Source organism: Symphodus melops, assembly GCF_947650265.1.
Source record: "Symphodus melops genome assembly, chromosome: 22".
In the NCBI taxonomy this organism is placed as follows: Eukaryota; Metazoa; Chordata; class Actinopteri; order Labriformes; family Labridae; genus Symphodus; species Symphodus melops.
The window spans coordinates 6309038-6327762 of NC_136712.1; the positions used below are offsets into that span (position 1 = coordinate 6309038).

At 39.5% G+C, this 18725-nt stretch overlaps 1 protein-coding gene across 7 annotated transcripts in view; it reads right to left on the minus strand.

Moving 5' to 3' along the window:
* LOC306817885 (ninjurin-2-like) overlaps positions 1-15719 on the minus strand; it is a 29266-nt gene extending 13547 nt beyond the window's left edge. For 2 of the 7 annotated variants that reach the window (XM_079335136.1, XM_079335134.1), the window contains exon 1: positions 15456-15719. In XM_079335136.1, coding sequence (XP_079191262.1) covers positions 15456-15551 — 96 coding nt within the window. In that variant the 5' untranslated portion in view covers positions 15552-15719. The remainder of the gene's footprint in view (positions 1-15455) is intronic. The other 5 variants (XM_079335135.1, XM_079335140.1, XM_079335138.1 and 2 more) reach the window with 4 other exon arrangements.
* Positions 15720-18725: the final 3006 nt, after the last annotated feature.

Sequence of the window (18725 nt, forward strand, 5' to 3'; positions counted from 1 at the left end):
TGTGTGTGTGTGTGTGCGTGCCTGTGTGCGTGTGTGTATGTATGTGCTAGGTGGAAAGCATGATTGACATGACATGCCAGTAGTGTGTGTGTGTGTGTGTGTGTGTGTGTGTGTGTGTGTGTGCAGCATTGATGTGTAATTTACCACCCTTCTTACTGTCATGGCAACATTGAACACACACAAATAAACAGGTATGTTGTTACTAATAAGAGGCTGAACTTGTGTGAAGTATTGACTTTAGTTAACTTCACTGTTGACAGGCAGGAATGACGAGTATGGACGGACTTGCTTCACAGCAGGTTTAAAACTTGAACAGCGCTCAGTCGGCATAGTGTCCAGGAGACTTCCTATTGGTCTAATTGTAATGATTGAAAATATTCTCTGTAAGCTTCAATATATGAACATTAACTGCAGCTCTTCGCCATGGATTTTATGTAAAGTGCAACATTAATCCAACACAAACAAACAAACAAACAAAATATATCCAAAAAATGTAAGTTGAATAAGATTGATTCAATTAAATATTTATTCAAAACTAGTCTAAACTGTTTACGTTCATTCTTTTAACCATATATGATCTTTGTATTTTTTTCTATACATACATACTTGCAATTCTTTACTGGCAGGTCATACCTGCATGCAATATCAAACCCCTGATGAGCCACAGCACCGCATCAACACGACTGATCTTTAACCTACCCAAAACATCACACGTGACTCTGCTGTTCCCCTTCACTGCCTCCCATTTACTGCTCCCCTCAAAATAAAACCCTGCTACTCTCTTTTTAAAAATGACCAAAAAGTCTCCTCCTTACTTAAACTCCATTGTCAAGGTCTACACTCCTTTTAATCCAATATGCTCTGCCAATGAAAGGCATTTGTTTAAACCTTCACAACAGGGCTCTAAATTCTCCTCCGTGGTGGAAGGAACGACCAAAGTCCATTTGATCTGCAGAGTCCTTTTGCACCTTTAAGAGAAAGCTAAAGACCCAGCCCTGCCATGAACACCAACGCACTTTCACACACACCAATACAAATCATTCGCCCTGCAATAAACAGAGGAAAAACTCATAATACTTTGCACAATGACATGTAAAAGGACCTTGGTCTCCACAGTATGATTTGTGGAGTTGTAAATATATACTACTCATTGTTTAGTGTTTGCTTGTAGATTTTATGACAGGGAAGGGATGTTTGGAAAGTGGATGGAGTGATGTAAAAAAAGAGGCCCTTGAGGACAAAGGCAGCAGTAATAGATGGGAGTCCTTGTGTTTCTTTGTTGCTATAGGTATAAAAAATGACAGAATTATCTGAAGTAGAGGGAAAAGATAAGAAATGAGACCTTGCCACTATGTTTTAGGAGGTTACAGGTCAACATTGTACCCTTTAGGGATGCAGATGTTTGCTCTCAAGGGAGCTGGCTGCAGACGTTCCCTTTAAAGGAATGCCGTGTCCAACACCTAGCAACCCAGCTGTTGCAGCTCACGGGTCATTTCAGAGTGAAATGCTGAATGAAACAATGTTTACACCAGAAGACATAGATCAACTTTTAACAGAACGAAATGGAAAGATTATGATTAAAACAAAAGTACTCTTTAATGCTAAGGAACTATGACAGTGACAAAGGAGTGATGCTAACCCGCAGATGGACTTAAAAGTGAGGTTTAAAAGTGCAAAAAATATTTCATTTTTTAGCCTTTTAAAATTAACAGTTAAAATCACTTCACAGTTACAGCCTATTTTAAGGTAAGTATGTAAAGGTATGTCAAGAAATGTATGGCCTCACTGATAAATATGCTGAAATAATAGCTGTGGCGTTTGTCAGAAAAAGGCCACAAACAGCTGGAAGGTAAAATGCCCATGACTCATCCACGGAGAAGAATACAATGTCTTAAACTACAATTAACAGCCACTATAGGATAAACAACCACTGGACAATCAAATGATGCAATACCTTTTCTTCAGATTCCACAGTGTGTTTGCTTAAGTGTGTGCTGCGTGTGTGTTGTGAGTGTGCGTGTGTGTGAGCGAGTGAGTGTGTGAACAGACGTCAACAAGGCAAAATCAGCAACAATCCCTTTAAATTGGCAAATCCTTCAGTATGAGTCACCTAAGTCATCAGAGCAGAATAACAACACTGTGATTACACAGTGAGCAAACAGTGAGTGTCATCTGTGTCATTATAAGTCATTGACCTGAGAAGTTGGTTTGCTGCTATATGATCTCGACTTTCTGCGAGATAAGAGAGAGGGACGGGCAGGATGAGTGTGTGTGCGTACAGTGTTCATTGGAAGAAGCCCGACAGTATCATGCATGTGGTATACATGCCTGTGTGGCATGTGTGTGTGTGACATCACAGAACATTCCTCCCAGCAGCTTCCTGGCTTTAATGGCTCGACCTTCATCACTAGTCCACAGCACACGCTTCCTTCCTCTGTCCGTGTGTGTGTGTGTGTGTGAGAGCGCGTGTTGAATATATGTGGGCATTCCCCGCTTCCAGAGTTCCACGAAGGCTGCTGTTTTGTGCCAAAGGCTGTGTCCAAGAAATTTAAAGGGACACAGCCAGATCTGAGATACTTAATATCTCAGATATAAAATACTGACCTTAAAAAAAAAAGAATCTGGAAAAGTAAGGTTACTATCACAACAAATCAAATAAATCTCTTTGGCTTGTCATTTCGCAATAATGTCGAAGGGGCCGTTTCCAAACTTTTTTTGACTGGGGCCCAACTCAGAACTGACTTCTGTAATTATGGCCTGAAGTGTTGTGCACCCAACCAAGTAAATGAATTTTATTTACCCTTTCTAACTTCACCAATCAGGATTTGGGGATTTTTAGGGTGACACTTAGGGTGGCCAATCAGATTTAAAAGGGGAGCCCATGCAACTCCTGACACATTATAAAGTTTATTAAAAGCCTTTTAAGTGTGAAAAAGACGAGTTAATATTTTACAGAACAAATAAAGACAAAACCACATGTCCATGAATGAGATGAATGGAGGTTCATGTTAGATGAGCTTCTTCTTTTACAACCTTGCATCTCATCTGTCACAACCATTTCTTTGTGAATAAGAAGCCTGACTAACAGCGGACTAATTCTGTGATGGAAATGTATAAGATATAAGAAATAAACCGAGGTGAAAAACGTGTTTTAAAAGAAAAATGTTGTATGACCAGGTGTAGGTCAAAGGTACACACGGAAACTAGCCTGGAGGACGTGACGTGTGACTATGTGTGAGGAAGTTTTGTAAAACTCTCTGCAGTATGTATGTATGTAAAGGGCGTATTATGAAGAAACAAACATTTGCTACCATGGCAAATAAAATACCCCAAAACAAGTCCTCATGATGCAGCTGTGAACTGTGCTCAGTGAAAATACAGGTTCCTCTGACTTTAAGACAGAAAGTGTATCTTTTCATTTCACACACAGATAATATAAAGCACTCTCTGGTTGCAATTCAGTCGCCAGGCAGCGTCCACATAAAGAGAAGTTAATTGAATACCATCATGGAACCCATGGTGATATTCTGTCGAGAACTACGTAACTACAGTAAAGAACGTCCTCTGGAGATTTTTTTACGACTAGCATTAGCCTGCAGAACGAGAAAACAGCAGAGTTTCCTAGATACCATGTTCGTATTGCTGTGGCAATGTGGTAATAATCAACAACACAGATCTAAGACTGCTGTGATCAAAGCTACTGTAACAACCACTCGTGTCATTTCAGATAACCACAAGACTGTAATGTACTACCACTGCTGGAAATTAAAGTGTTTAATGCTTATGATTGTAGTTTTCCACTGAGACAGACCTCCACATAGAGCCACATCGGCACAGTGGATGCATAACCTCGCTGTCAGTCCAAATGAACTCATTTACACTTATTCTTTTGCATTTTGGAGGTCATTTTAGTTGTATTTAAAAGCAAAGCAGTATGTCTATGCCTACATCTTACAGAAAAAAAAAAAAGAAAGAAAGAAGAGGAGCACACTAACATTTGCTAACTCGTACAAAACACAGATTATAGGATTTCTAGTCTAAATTAAAGGTTGACCTGGTGATGATGTGAAAGCAAAAGATAATGAATCGAAGTTTGCACAAACGTTTCCCTTGAGGACAATGAATGCCTGTCCAAATTTCCCAGCCATTCCGATAATTTTTGTTTCTAACTACCAATGTCGACCAGGAGGCAAGGCTGGGTAAAAGGTTAAGGTCTCTCAAAATAAAATGTAACCTCTTGTGACCATAAAGGGCTATAAACATGTTGTAGATACATTTCAAACATTCATAAAAAAATGGCCATATCGTCTTTTTATTTTCTATTCTTCTATCTATTGTATTCCTTTTCTTAATTGAAACCAATATCTGTGTGATAGCATATGTGTGTGTGTGTGTGTGTGTGTGTGTGTGTGTGTGTGTGTGTGTTTGTGTGTGTGTGTGTGTGTGTGTGTGTGTGTGGCTGGCACTGTGAAGAGATGAATGACGTTTTCATTTTCAGAGATTATTGATGTTTATTTTCACTGGAGAGGTCAAATGTATAAACGGATATTTCTGAATGGGGAATATACACTCTGTCTCCCACACACACACACACACACACACACACACACACACACACACACACACACACACACACACACACACACACACACACACACACACACACACACACACACACACACACACACACACACACACACACACACACACACACACACACACTATAGATCAGTTAAGGCAGTTGGCAAACGCTCAGTGAAGGCATTTCTTGGGATCCTTAGAGGCTCCTCAACATGATGTATATGTTTGCACAAAGCAGGCTTATGTAGACAAAATACTGAGTGAAAAATGCTGTCAAACATGTTTTGGGTCCGGTCATGTGAAATGTTCAAATACAAGACTAGAACTGTGTATTTGCTTAAGTAGCAAACAGCCAAGGACATTTGCTGAATTATATAGTTTTATCTATTTAAAAATGGAGATGCTAATATTCACTAATTAGCAATCTTTAGTTTTAGTTAAAGTTATAATAGAATACTTGCAGAACTTTTGTCTGTTCTCTCTTAAATTTAGTAAATGTCTTTTTACACAGCGGGTAATCGTTAACAGAGTGCCCTTGTTTCACTGTCAGCGTGATCTCATGGGCATTGAAATCAATCAACAATAGTCCCATGAACACTGCAGGCACCAAGGAACATCAGCAACTGACGACGGATGAGGTAAGAAGAATGCTCACTCACTTCCCACTATCCCTCCGACCAGACTACCTTCTCTTAAAAACGTTTTAAGTCCCATACGACCTCACATGGCTACACCATTTTATGGCATTAACTGAAATGTTTTAGTGTCTTGATATTAGGCGTTTGTAATAAGTTGTTGGCCAGCAGGAGGCAGAGAATGCAACCCTGATGATCTTCATTACATTATTCTTCTTAGCTGGTTAGAGTAACATGGCATTTAAGAATGTGAGCCAAATGAAGGACAAGTAAACGCCGTTCTCGCTGAAATATTGGGCTTTCAAGGAAGCTAATTGCGACAATGTAGCTAACTGTGGCTGAAAATCAACTGTTTGTTAGCCTGAAGTAAATCAAGAAAAAACTGAAGGAATCATTGGCGTTATTGAATGTAAGTCTAACATCTAAACTTAAAGCTCCAATTTTGGTCTCATCCAGTTCTGACAGAAAATGTCCGGCAGCTAAATGCTCCAACATGTTCTCCACTGAGCAGCAACCTCTGCTATTTGGTTATGTGCACACAGTATTTCATAGTGTTGAAAATTAATAAACGATATTATCTCACTGTGATTCTTATTTTAACCTTTTCACATGTAACAGGTATATAATACATATACACTGTACATGTGTCAAATGGACAGTTAATACATACACATGTCCGTGCACCCACATACAAGATTGACAAGAAACATAAACGTCCGGGATCTTACCCTCTCACACACTCACACTTTCGGCTGACTTAGCCGATGACCTAACACTCGTGCTGGAGAGAGGGAAAACAGATAGAGAGAGGCCCATGTTTACCTTTAGATCAGCCTTTAACTGACATATACGCACATATATGCACACTTTATACTGGCCAGCAGCCTGCCGCATAGCAACACATTTTAACAACAAATACTAAAGGTCAGATTCAGTACTGATCCCTTTTTTTTGATACTTTCCATTTCATGTTTTTTTTTATTCCATTCTTAAAGGTGCAGCTCAACATTTTGGTTACTTTCCAATGTGTGAACTTTCTACAGATTAATGCTAATCAATGTGAATCCTATGAACAGACTTAATCTACCACGAACACACCACACACAGTGTGTAAGGCATCGTAAAAGTTTACGACATTGTACACATTTATGTCTATTTTTATGGCTTTTCAGCAGCTGTGTGGCTTCATGTATGTGTCTGTATCTCAATATGCGTTTGTTGCAGTAGTACATGTGCAGCTGATGTAATTCACAGTTGTCTGACAATAAAATAAATCTGTGAATTCCCAGAAAATCCCTAAAAATACACACGTGTTTTCAATGAGAAAGGCATGTTTAAGTTTCTGAAAAAGATGATCTACAGTGGACTTGGAAAATACAAGTCTGGTGTGCCTTTGTGATTTATGTGTGTGTTAGTTATAGCGTCCCAGCAGGGGAGCCTCAGTGCTACAGCATGGGTTTCCTGTTCCTTCTTGGCAGAAACGACTGGAGCGAATGGAAGAGGAACAAGAGTGTGACACAACACTGTTGGCCTTAAAGCTGCAGCGAGTGATTTATTTGATGTGTTACAATCGGCTCAAGGTTTTGACTGTTTCTCTTTTAGTCTCGTTGTGCAGGGGTGATGATGAGGCTACCACCTAGCATGCAAAGGTGTTTGAGTAGATTTTGGAATCAATGTTTTTTCTACTCCTCATTGAAAGAAAAGATAGAAAATGTGAGTGTCCTTAACAAGGATACTTGTGCCTGCTGTGTGTCACCCTGACATAATAATTGTGGGTGTGAGGAAGAAAAAGCACAGCAGGCAGACAGACTGGTGTGTATGTGATAATTGAATTGTTTATATCTTCTGGGATCTATAGTTATGTCCGGTATCTCTCATTTTGGCTTTTTTTTTTTTTGCATACTTTCTCTCTCTCTCTCTCAAAAAAAATCACTTTTCTTCCAAACACATATGTACAGCAAATTAAACCCTTTTCCTGTAAAGCTGTTTTCAGATTCAAATCAAGTCAGTTGTCATTTCCTCCCAAAAAATGAAAAGAAAACAAAGATTACCTAGAAAGAGGGAGAGGAATAGAGAGACATGGAAAGAGGGATCAGGGGGAGGGGGGATAAAAAAACAGAAGAAAAAGAGACCGTCGGGGGGACAGAGTATATAGAAGTGGGAGAATGGACAGAAAGAAAGATGTAATTCCTGCTTCAGTCAATTAAACTTTGATGAATTTGAAATAAATCAACTGTGTTTGCCCTTGATCTACATATGTACCTCTAAGAATTATGGCTTTTTTTCCATTTAAAGGAGGTACACAGTTAGTGAGGGACAATTATCAAACGCTTGGAAACATGAGTGGAATACTTCTGTTTTGTTTTCATATAAAGACAGAGAGGACAGATCTCCATAGACCTTTTATACAACACAGATGTTAACAGAGACAAATGTTTCTGTTTCTGCATGGGAGTGCATGATTAAAAACAGAAATGATTTAAGAAGAAAGCCAGCAGGAGTCTGAATGTGTCATTGGGTGTGTGTTTTATTGGGTGTTTAACCACACCTACTCTCAGATGATGTCAAGAATGGACTTTTCATTGGTAGCCAAAAGCTGGTTAAAAAAAAAAACTAAAATAGAGTAAATTAAACTCCAAATGTAAAAAAAAAACATTTATTATGGTTAATTACGTTGTCTTTAGATACGTTTAATATAATTTTGAAACATAAAAAAACTCAAAGGCCTGTTAAGATCTCACACAGAGGCTCTTTAAACTTGGCGCCACTGGATAGAAAACGTGTGAACTCAAAGGTTAGAGGTTAGAATCCTCAAACACCAGGGGGAATCTGGGTGGCACTTGAGATGTCCTTTAGAAAGGCCATTGAAGGTGTGTCACAGTGTCTGGGTGTATTGAACGCAAACAGGCACCTGATTGCTCCTGACACAATCTGAGTTAGTCAGATATGACTAATGTATCACCAGGCTCCCTAATGCTGGTTACACACGAGACCATTGTTAAATCCTAGCCTGTTTTTAATATGTGGGAGAAAACCTAATTTCAAAAGATTTTGAACAATTTTAGAAACATACTAAGCGATTTGGCAGGACTGCAAAGAGATGACTTTAGAAGTAAGGCAAATATGGCGGACATTTGCCACTGGTCGACTCTATTGTCTTGCATTAGACATGAAAAAGACTCGTGTTTTTGGTCCTAATTCCACAAGCTGGTCTTCTTTTTTAAATACTCTGCTTGGCTTGGGTAGTTTTTTATGTCTGCTTCTATGTTTGTGAGCTGTAAAAGCATGCAACATCTCGTTAGGGACGCTGCCTGGTCTGTTCACTCTCGTTGGCAATAACGGTTATTCTGTCAGAGTTAGCTCGATCTTGTTTCGGAAATATCTTCGAATCAAGACTGGAGAGGCAGGATGGCGCTTCCTTCAGCTTGTTTATATTTTGTTGAGACTCAAACTTGTTTCATACATGCTTCTTTTTTTTTCTGAGTGAACCCCACCAAAGGTTCTACTGCATAATAACTAGTTTGTTTGGAAACTGAAGGAGAACCAACAGATGTTCCAAACTGAAAAAAAGGGGTTCCCTGTTCCCAGATTAAAAGGTATAAAGAAAGAAATAATATAACATGCAAATAATGACACACATACACAACGCCTGAAACAAATGCCATGGCCTTGACTCACAAAACAAATACAACATTACACACCCATTAAACAACTGTCATCTAAAGATATGGAAAGATATGGCTTCGTTGGGTCTTAGCGGAAAGTTCTCAGAAATACACACACAAACACGTCGCACACACACAGACAAACACCCACACTTTCTTGTACTTCACACCCACACTCAGAATGTAGTACTTGGGATGTACTGCAGGGGCCAAGAAGGGGCCACACACACACACACACACACACACACACACACACACACACACACACACACACACACACACACACACACACACACACACACACACACACACACACACACACACACACACACACACACACACACACACACACACACACACACACACACACACACACACACACACACACACACACACACACACACACAATATCAAATAAAGGCAGCAATGTATTCTGGGAGGTGGGAGAAGTGGGACGGAGATGAAAGAGACAGAATTCATAGAGGGACATAAAGGACCAAACTTAAAAAAAGGATGGAGGATTTTTTTTTTTTTTTTAGAAAACACAGGAAGAACATCACCTGACAAAACAAATTAAAAAACAACAAAAGAGCAGTTATTGGCAGTGCTATGGCACTTTTATACCTATTTCTGTCATTATTAATAAAATAATATTTTTTGTTGTTGTTCTGAGTGTCATGTAACGCTGGCCTTAAAACGACCCTACCCCTCTGTTGTCTCTCAAAGTCACTCTTTTGCTGGTTCAGGCTTATCCACACACATAGTAAATGACTTTGCAAGTCTCTGAAATACAAGCGTCATGCTTTCAGGGTCGCTGTGATTTAACATTCATTTTGTACCTCATGCCCTGACACTGAGTCATGAGATCTGTTGGGTATAGTATAGAGCTGCTGAGGTCAAGTGTCACTGAATCAGGTTAGGTTAACAAATAATTCAGTTGGTTAAAAATGAAGATTCATATTATAGAGTTTTCTGAAACCAACATAATTCTTCCCATTAAAGCTATTGCATATGCTAGTGTGTTGACACTGTAAAAGTATAGTTAACACTTATTTCACTTATGTCTTGATACATATCATGCCCAAAAGCCAACAGATCTGGTTCCCTTCGCTTATTTTCATTTTCCAAGAGATGCAATCAACCAACAGATTTAACTAAATAAACATGTATAGCATGAAAAGGCAGGGGAGCAGGTGGTTAGTAGTTAGTAGTAGTTAGTCCACACACCCCATGTATGGAGGCTTCAGTCCTCCAAGCTTACAGCTCAGGTTTGGAATCCTTTCCTGCATGTCATTTTCCACTCTCTTTGACTGATTTCTGACTCTATATGCTCTCCTGTCTTTTAATGAACTAAAAGGTAACTCTAATTTGCCTTCTAAGTGGAAGGAACTTGTGAACCTTCAATGTTAGAGGGCCCACTAAATGGTGCAAGCCATTTATTGGACAATTTTAGTGGTCTTCTTTTTTGAAGTTACACATTAAAGTGCACTCTCCCCTCTTCTGAGTGTGACCTCTGTCTTTCAAACATGACAGCCATGCTTAGAAAGTCTGTGTGATTCCTGTTAGTCCTGTGACAGCACCCCACGCCCTCCTGCTGTGCTCTATACATAGAGAGTGACTTGGAGGTGTAAAGACTTCACACCATAGAAATAGATTTATCACGGCAGCTCCACACAGATGCTGCGTAAAAACCTCATGAATCTAATCTCAGCAAATGAAACCCTTTCCTGAGGACTCTATCATTATGTACAGATGTTGAGAAAAAGACAAAAAATAGTTGATTTTAAAATCAAGGACATCAATCCCCAACCATAATTATAATCAGTCACAATCAAAAACATCCATCCAAAAGTGTTTCAGAACTTTCATCAAACAGTTTTCTGAATAATCTTCTGACAGCGTTGTCAGACTATTTCTTTATGTACACATGCCTTGTGTTAGACCGGTTGGACTAGAAACCCCGTAGGCTAGTATGCTGCAAGGAAATGCCTATCAGGGATATTTGCATCTCTGACCAGGACTTTGACTCTAGACACTAAATACATGCTTAGTTCATGTGGGGCCAAAAGAGGTATAAAGCTATATTAGAGTAGAAGGGAGATTGGGAATCATTCTGTTGCTTCTATTGGGGTGCCTGAACAGGGTTTGGTGTGACCACTGCTGTGTATCTCAAACTCATTGCCATTACTTTTAGAGTAGCTGATTAGTTTAAGTAATTTGATAATAACATAGTCCTCTCTTAAAAAAAACATGTAGAAATCAACAAAATACATTTTGTATGCATTACTGAATCATAGCACAAACTATCCCAATTAATACATCAATGGTTTGATGGTATTGTTGAGTAAAACCTGCAACATTTATTTTACTATAATCAAAACAAATTTTTTCTGTCAAACTTGAAACTGTTATATCCAAACAAAAGTCATTGTGATAAATCAAGGTCCAGTCGGCTGCACCAGCCTCTGCTCAGCCTGACCTCTATAACTCCAAACTGGCTGTTACAGTTGAGACTCAGCCAAATCCTTTTGACCCTAAGTCTGCCAGCACAGCTGAAGGTAAGCTTAAAATGCCTTGTTTGCTTAAAGCACCCAGAGGCGATTCTAGAGTGTGTTGGGGCTCTGAGCAAAATGAATGGGGGTCCCTCTAACCACCATTATTTCTGCCAGTGTCCCAATGCTCTTCATCTTTCTTTTTTCACTCCCAGAAAGATCATTCCGATTCATTTTCCTTCAGTGACTTTTACTGGTAAATGTTTTGTTTTCCAAGGAATAATGCATGAGATGCTAAGCAAAATTTGCACATTTTGAGCAATCGCTGTGGTTTTCAGATTGTCAGCATTTGAGGGCCCCTTACTGGCAGCTGCCTGCCTTGTCTGTTGAAAAGCAGCAGGTCTGCAAGACGCTCTCTCCCTTTAGATCAGCTGCGGTGTTCTCTGTTCCTGAGCATCTTCAGTCTCCAGTTCCCACTGTGTGATATCGTCATCAAATTCTTGTGGAGCAATGCCAGTTGCCAGGGTCCGGAATTCCAAATTAGGGTCTGGATTGACTTTTCCTAAGGTCCAGTGTTGGGAGTCCTTGTCTATGACTTGTCATGTCAAAAGTCAGGGGTACCAGTCTATGACTTGTAATGTCCAGAGTCGGGGACCCCATTCTGAAATTAGTTATGTTCAGAATCAGGGATTTACTTTCTGTCAGGTCCAGTGTCGGGAGTCCCAGTCTACGACTTGTCATGTCCAGAGTCACACATCCTGGTCTATGACTTGTCATGTTCCAAGTCAGGGGTCCTGGTCTATGGCTTGTCATGTCCAGAGTCCGGGGTCTCAGTCTTCGACTTGTTATGTCAAGAGTCAGAGATCCCAACAGATCACTTCTCATGTCAAGAGTCGGGGGTCCCAGCCGACAAATTGTCCTGTCGAGAGTCTGGGGTCCCAACTGACGACTTGTAATGTAAAGAGTTTCGGGTCTCAGCTGACAACTTGACAGTTCCTGATCATTTGTCCGTCTTGCCTGTTGCGTCTTTAGTTTATTGTTTGACCCAACCATCGGACACCCCACGTGGTTCACTGTTGACGTTCTTGCTGACATGTTTTCCTGATTCCCTTCCAGTGTTCCACCCAATATCTGGCTCTCCATCAGAGGCCAAGCAGAAAAGGGAGGAAGAGGCAGATTGAACAATTTTGATGAATATTAATCCTCCCCCAGGCGCTCGTCTCAGTTTGTTTTCTTATTTTGAGCTGTCCCTTGAGGAGTGTATTCTATCACAGTTCTTCTCCACTGGTCCCGTAATTTTCTTCTCACCTCACCTCTGCTCCCTTAAGCAAGTTGTCCACTCCCACTTCATCAACTCACCTGTGCACACAGCTGCTTTCAATCTGCAATCAAGCTGGTATATCAGCCTCCCCTGCTCACTTACTCATAAGGATCCATAATCCTAGAAATAAACTTCTGAAAATACTCTTCTGTTCATTACAAGTTCTGACTCTGCGTTCCTGGTTTCTGTCTGCCTTCCCCCTTGGCTGTTTGGCATTTCCCTAAGACAATAATGTGATGTAAGTTTTCTGTTTACTTACCTGTGGATCCCTGAGGCGCTGAGACTCTTATGTTCGTCCATCAATGTACCATGTCCTTTCTTTTTGACTGTTGTCTGGATTTTTTAAAACCCACCAGCTTTCCACTGCTACCTTTCTCCTGGCTCTAATTAACCAGCCTGAGGCTCTCTAGGCTCTACCCTGACGAGCGAACTGATTTATTTGTTTGTTTTTTTTGTTAAATGGACATGAGCTTGGATAGCACTTTTCTAGTTTTCTGACAACTCAAAGCACTTTAACATCGCATGTCACACCTTACCATTTACACCCATTCATATATTTTTTAAAGTGCAGAAGTAACAAATCTTATTCGTACAAATTTCGAATTCGAACCCCCAACTTACTCTACCAGCTAAGCTACAAATGCTTAATTAATTTCAGATAGATCAACTAGCATCTACATGGTTATCTCTGCAATCAACAAACTATATACATAACCCCAAAGCAAGTAGTCCATACAAGTACATTAATAAGCCATATGTAAGAACAGAGTCCATAAATGACCAGTTCATGCTTAAGATTGTAACAAAAACCAGATTGAACATAGCTGCCACTTTAAAGAAGAATATCTATAACATAATTCTACACTTAAACTACAAATCCAGTAGTGGCCATCCATCTGCAGATGAAAACAGCATGGCAAGGACTTTTGAGATGCATAAAGTAGTGAAGGTAGCATCGATCAGAAACATTCTAGGGGGAGGTGGTATTGACATACAGGATGTGTGTCATGCTGAGGGAGCAATTTCATTCGCACATATGCTTAGTTGAACACCCACATGTGGGCATATGTACACTCATTTCTGCTTTTTTTAGGACACACATTTCTCTCTTCACTCAGTCAGCATATGATAACACCACTAGGGTTGAAATGAATAGTTGTGGTGTAACTTGGCATGTGTGAATGAAAACATTTAGACTGAAAGCCACATGATATAATAAACTGCAATATCTTGCAGCTGATGGGTCAAACCAGCTATATATTCTCAACTTGTGATTAAGGGTACTACTTTAGACTTGCGTCTTTGTTTATAGCCCGTAAATGTGCATTTGTGGTTGTTTTTAGCACCAAGTATGAACAGACTTATGTTGAAATGAAGGAACAGGGGCAGCATTTATAAGTAGTAAATATGGAGACGGTTGAAAAGTTGGTAAACAACCTTATTTTTGCCATCATAAAAATGTTCTAGACACTGCTGCAACTGTCTTTCTGCTGACAAAATCTGAAATGATTGATTGCTATTTGGTCAAATGTAAGAGTATTAATTGTATCTGAGGAGTGAATGTGTAGCACATTGGTAATGAAAGTGATAGCAATGCATAAGCTAGCATCATAGTACAAATTTGAGAAGGATAAACACAACAACCTCCTCAATAACAATTAAAAAAAACAAACATAGTCATATCAATATTGTAACTTCACCCCCCCCCCCAAAAAAAAAGAAGAAAAAAAAGAAAAAGGAGAAGACGAACAGATAGTGATAGTAAAATAAAGGCCAACTGTTAAGGTAAAAAAAGAAAACGAAAAAAAGCATTCTAAAAAAAAGAAAGAAAAAAAAGCAATGTCCACTTCTTACAGAGCTCATAATGTTAAATCATCATCATCAACATGGCCTTGATTAAAAGGATTATAAAAACCCTTCCTTTCACATCTGTTTCTGTCTCACACAAACCCTCAAAGGCACAAGCTCTGGCATCTTTAATACACACAGCTGTGTGTATTGAGTCTTAGCACTTTTTAGCTGGAGACTGTGCAGCTAAATATAACAGTAACTGATAGTCATGCTGGTCAATGGCAGAAACACTGTTGGCTCTGACATCGATACAGAAGATGAACAGCAACAGACACCAGGGAGCATATGTGTGTGGTCTGTGTGTATGTTAGTGTGTAGTGGTGCTGCTGCATGGATTGGGAATGCTGTCCACATGTTTACAAGTGTAGTAAATGATGAGACAGAGGAATGAAAAAATACTGAGTTCAACAGTGCTAAACAAACCCAAATCAAAATCAGATCAGGATACTATCAACACCAATTGTTTCAATACCAGAAACAAAACAGCTTTCTAACCCTACCTTGACCCCTTTATCTTGGTATTTGTGAGTACCTCCTCTGTTGACCTGTTGCTGCATTAGTGGACTTTATGGGCCTTTGCACTGAGGCTCTAATTGATATTTGATTGATGTTGGGATCGTAACTTGGTCTCAGAATAGAATACGGACTCAAAGCTTAGACACACAGCAACCCTCTGATCCTTTACTACCACACAGACAAGACATACCACAGCTTTGTGGCAAATTCAGTGCCACATATAGACCAGAAAGAGTCAAAGAAAGAACAAGGAACAAATAGAGGCTAATGCTGTACAGGCTGGATCATACCCTTTTTCTTTCCTCAAGTATATTTACAACTTTGTCTATGCCTCTCAAACAGTTTCTTGCCCTGTTTCACTATATTGTTGCCTAGTTTTTTTCTGTGCACTGACCTGCAAAGGCCCGCTGGCTGGCATGGTGGATCTCAGCGATGTCAGGTCGATGTCTCGGCCCTGATCCCCTCTCTCTGTCTTTCCGAGTCCCTGCATAATACGGCCTGTATAGCAAACAAGCAAGCGAGCACAGACACACACACCCGTACACTTGAGTCTCGCCCCAACAGCAGTGCAAATGCTAATGTAATGATGGCAGTGGTGGTTATAAAAGAAAATGACCCTGGATGCCAGGCACCAAGCACCAAGGCCAGGGAGGACAGCGAAAGGGACAAACAAACGACCTATTCACCCAGTCTTACTCTATTTTAGCCCTTTTTCAGCCTCTCTCTCTTTCTATTCTCCTTGATAGCAAATGTTGTTTGTGAAGTTGCTGGAATACCAAATCATACTGAAACCTAGCAAATATTGTCCATGTATAAAGTTAGACCAGTCCCCTGTCTGTGACTCTATTTGAATGAACAACCACTGGAAACAGTGCACGCCAAGATTTGTCTATTTGTGCTTGTTTGCTCGACAAAAACATTCTGTGGTATTTCTGTTAAGTTAACTGAGGTCAGCAGTTTTCTCGTAAAAGCACTGAGGCTCCACTGTAAGGAGTTAACAGCCTTCTAGGGGACTCCAGGGTTCCTATCAGGTAGGCCAAAAGATAATCTGAGCACAGGGGACAAGCTTATGCCAGGACTGTTAGAAATGGATATTCAAAAACCTCGGCTAATAAAACTCAAACATCGGCATGGCATGAATTAGAGGTGAGTAACATCTATGAATACAGCAGTTAAATTTGCAAATATTGGCTAAAATTAGCCTACAACTGTGAATAGCTACACACGCTAACTATAATTTGCTAACATAGGCCCTAAGCCTAAATGAACAAATAGTCAGTAGCTAACATTAGCTACTACAATCAAATGGTCAATAGATGTTAGACAACATGGCCATTTGCTAACATTAGCCTATGTTAGCTAACACTCGAGTGTTAATGTTGGTCTATACGGTCTATACAGAAGTTAACCTCACTGGCTAACATGAGTACATATAAGCTAACGGTTAATAGCTTTCTTTTGACTAAACTAACAGTCACACCAGACTGACTGAGACTGATCGGTCGCCCACAGAACATGTTAAATTAAAATAATTATACTTCTTTTATGTTTTTCCTCTTCGTCTTTAAATCCTGCTCTATCTGTTTTTATCGCTCTGTATTCCCAAAAATGTCCCAAAAAACATGTTTTAACATTCAAATATAGTTGATAGATTAGATGTTCTTTCTGTCAATAAAGGCTTACAAACTTTTTGTAGGATTGAGGAAACAATAATGTGCTGCTGTTTACTTTAAAGAGACACAGAAACAGGCAGACAGACACACTGGCTCCCTAAGAACCCAGAATGAACATGTGTGCTTGAGTGGAAAGTATACTGTAGGAAACTTAAAGAAACGTAAAGGCTCAAATTAACCACTAAGAAGTACAGTAGCAAACCGCAAACACATTGATAAACACGCATGATATATTGAAACATTTGTAGTTTTTCTTTGGCGTTATCCTCATGTCACAGAAACAACAGACCACCAACAGTGGCCTCTTGTGAGAGACACACAAATAAAGAGTGTCCTCAGGGGAAAGAGGGTTGTCAACAGTGATTAAACACTGCTGAAAGCTCATAATCCTCAGAAAAATGATCACCTCAATGGTAGGAATTTCATTAGTTAAAGTGTACCTGAACATAACGCACACACCTACACAAACACATACAACTACTCTCTCTCTCTCACACATACACACAAAGTCCATATAAACCTTTGACCCACTATTTAAAGACTTTTGCTTGTTTTTTTTAACCAGGCTGTATACAGGTTAATTCCTGCTGTAACTGTGTATGTGACTTCAAGTGAACGAACTGCAGGATTATGCACTTCAACTTCTGCATTTTTCAACACCGGAGGATGCTGCTTAGTAACTACTAATATTTGCAATTATTTTAGCGTTTGTGGACTATAAATGAGGGAAAGTAGTATATAGCTCATTAGCCCTGATAACTATAAAAGCCAAATATGGTCTGAAATAGAAATAATAACAGACACCCAATGAAACCACCATGATAAACACATTTAAGAAAGAATCATTTGAAGAAACTACAAAGAGGGAGTGTGTGTTCAATGAATTGTACTTCGAATTACTAAAATTACTTTACTATGGTACTTGGTCAATTTCCATTTGTGTACAATTACCCTCCAACAATGGATAATGTATTTGCCCTCCTCTTTTGTGTAAAAGCAGAAGCATCTGCACTTTCACTTCTGTATTTTCTCTGAATGCATTTGCATTGACATGCTTCCAAGAACTCCCCTAATGTCAGCAGAGTAGTTGTTTTCCCTCTGTGGTTTTCCAGAATTACACTTCTGCCGTCTTTCGGGGATTCTGGTTTGTATTGTATGACTACACAGTGGCACATAATAGGCTTTCTGTATTGTTTTACTTGTCAAACTATAAATTTAGACTTTATCCCAAAATGAGAGGTCCAAAACAAACTCTCCTGCCCACTTTCTGTAATCATTCCTAGAAACTGAAAGTGCATGATGAGACACCAGACCTCATCATTCTTGGGTTCCTTGAAACTGAGTCTTCAGCAAATGCCAATTGGAGTTTTTCAAGTTTTTCCAAGAAAGAAAAACTGCATTGTATATCCATTTTAGATGTATTGTGAACATTTTCGCTCTCTATCCTGGCTTAAAGAGACTTATAGAGTGTTAGTTTTGACAGGTTCTTCACTAATGCTCAGTCAGAAAAGTTCTCTTTGGTTTGTATATGCCTGTAAACACAGAGAGATGAACAGGTACTTTAGGGTGAAGGCTGTGGTTTTAAAAGAGAGTTCATCAGGGGCTTCCTGGACTGTTTTGGGCATGTTTCAATGTGTGTTTGGATACGTGGGAGCCCAAACAGGAGCTGTCAACCCATACCTGTAATTTTCTCTAGTCCTTGATAACATAACAGGCCTTCAGGGCCTTTAAACTGCTCTTTCTCTTGATGTAACAATTTTTCTTGACTGTAAATAAAGTTGTGACAGTTATAAAGAAACACAAACAAAACCTGCTACACAGGCTTTTGGTGAGTGGTTCCCTTTTCTCCAGAATAGAAGTAACTTTCTTTTGAGTATAAAGGGCCTTTAATTATTAATAGCATCTTCTATGAGAACGCTGAATGGATTGCCTTGAGTCATTTTACAAAACATTTAATAGTATTTAATTTCCCACAAAGCTGCTGGGGAGAA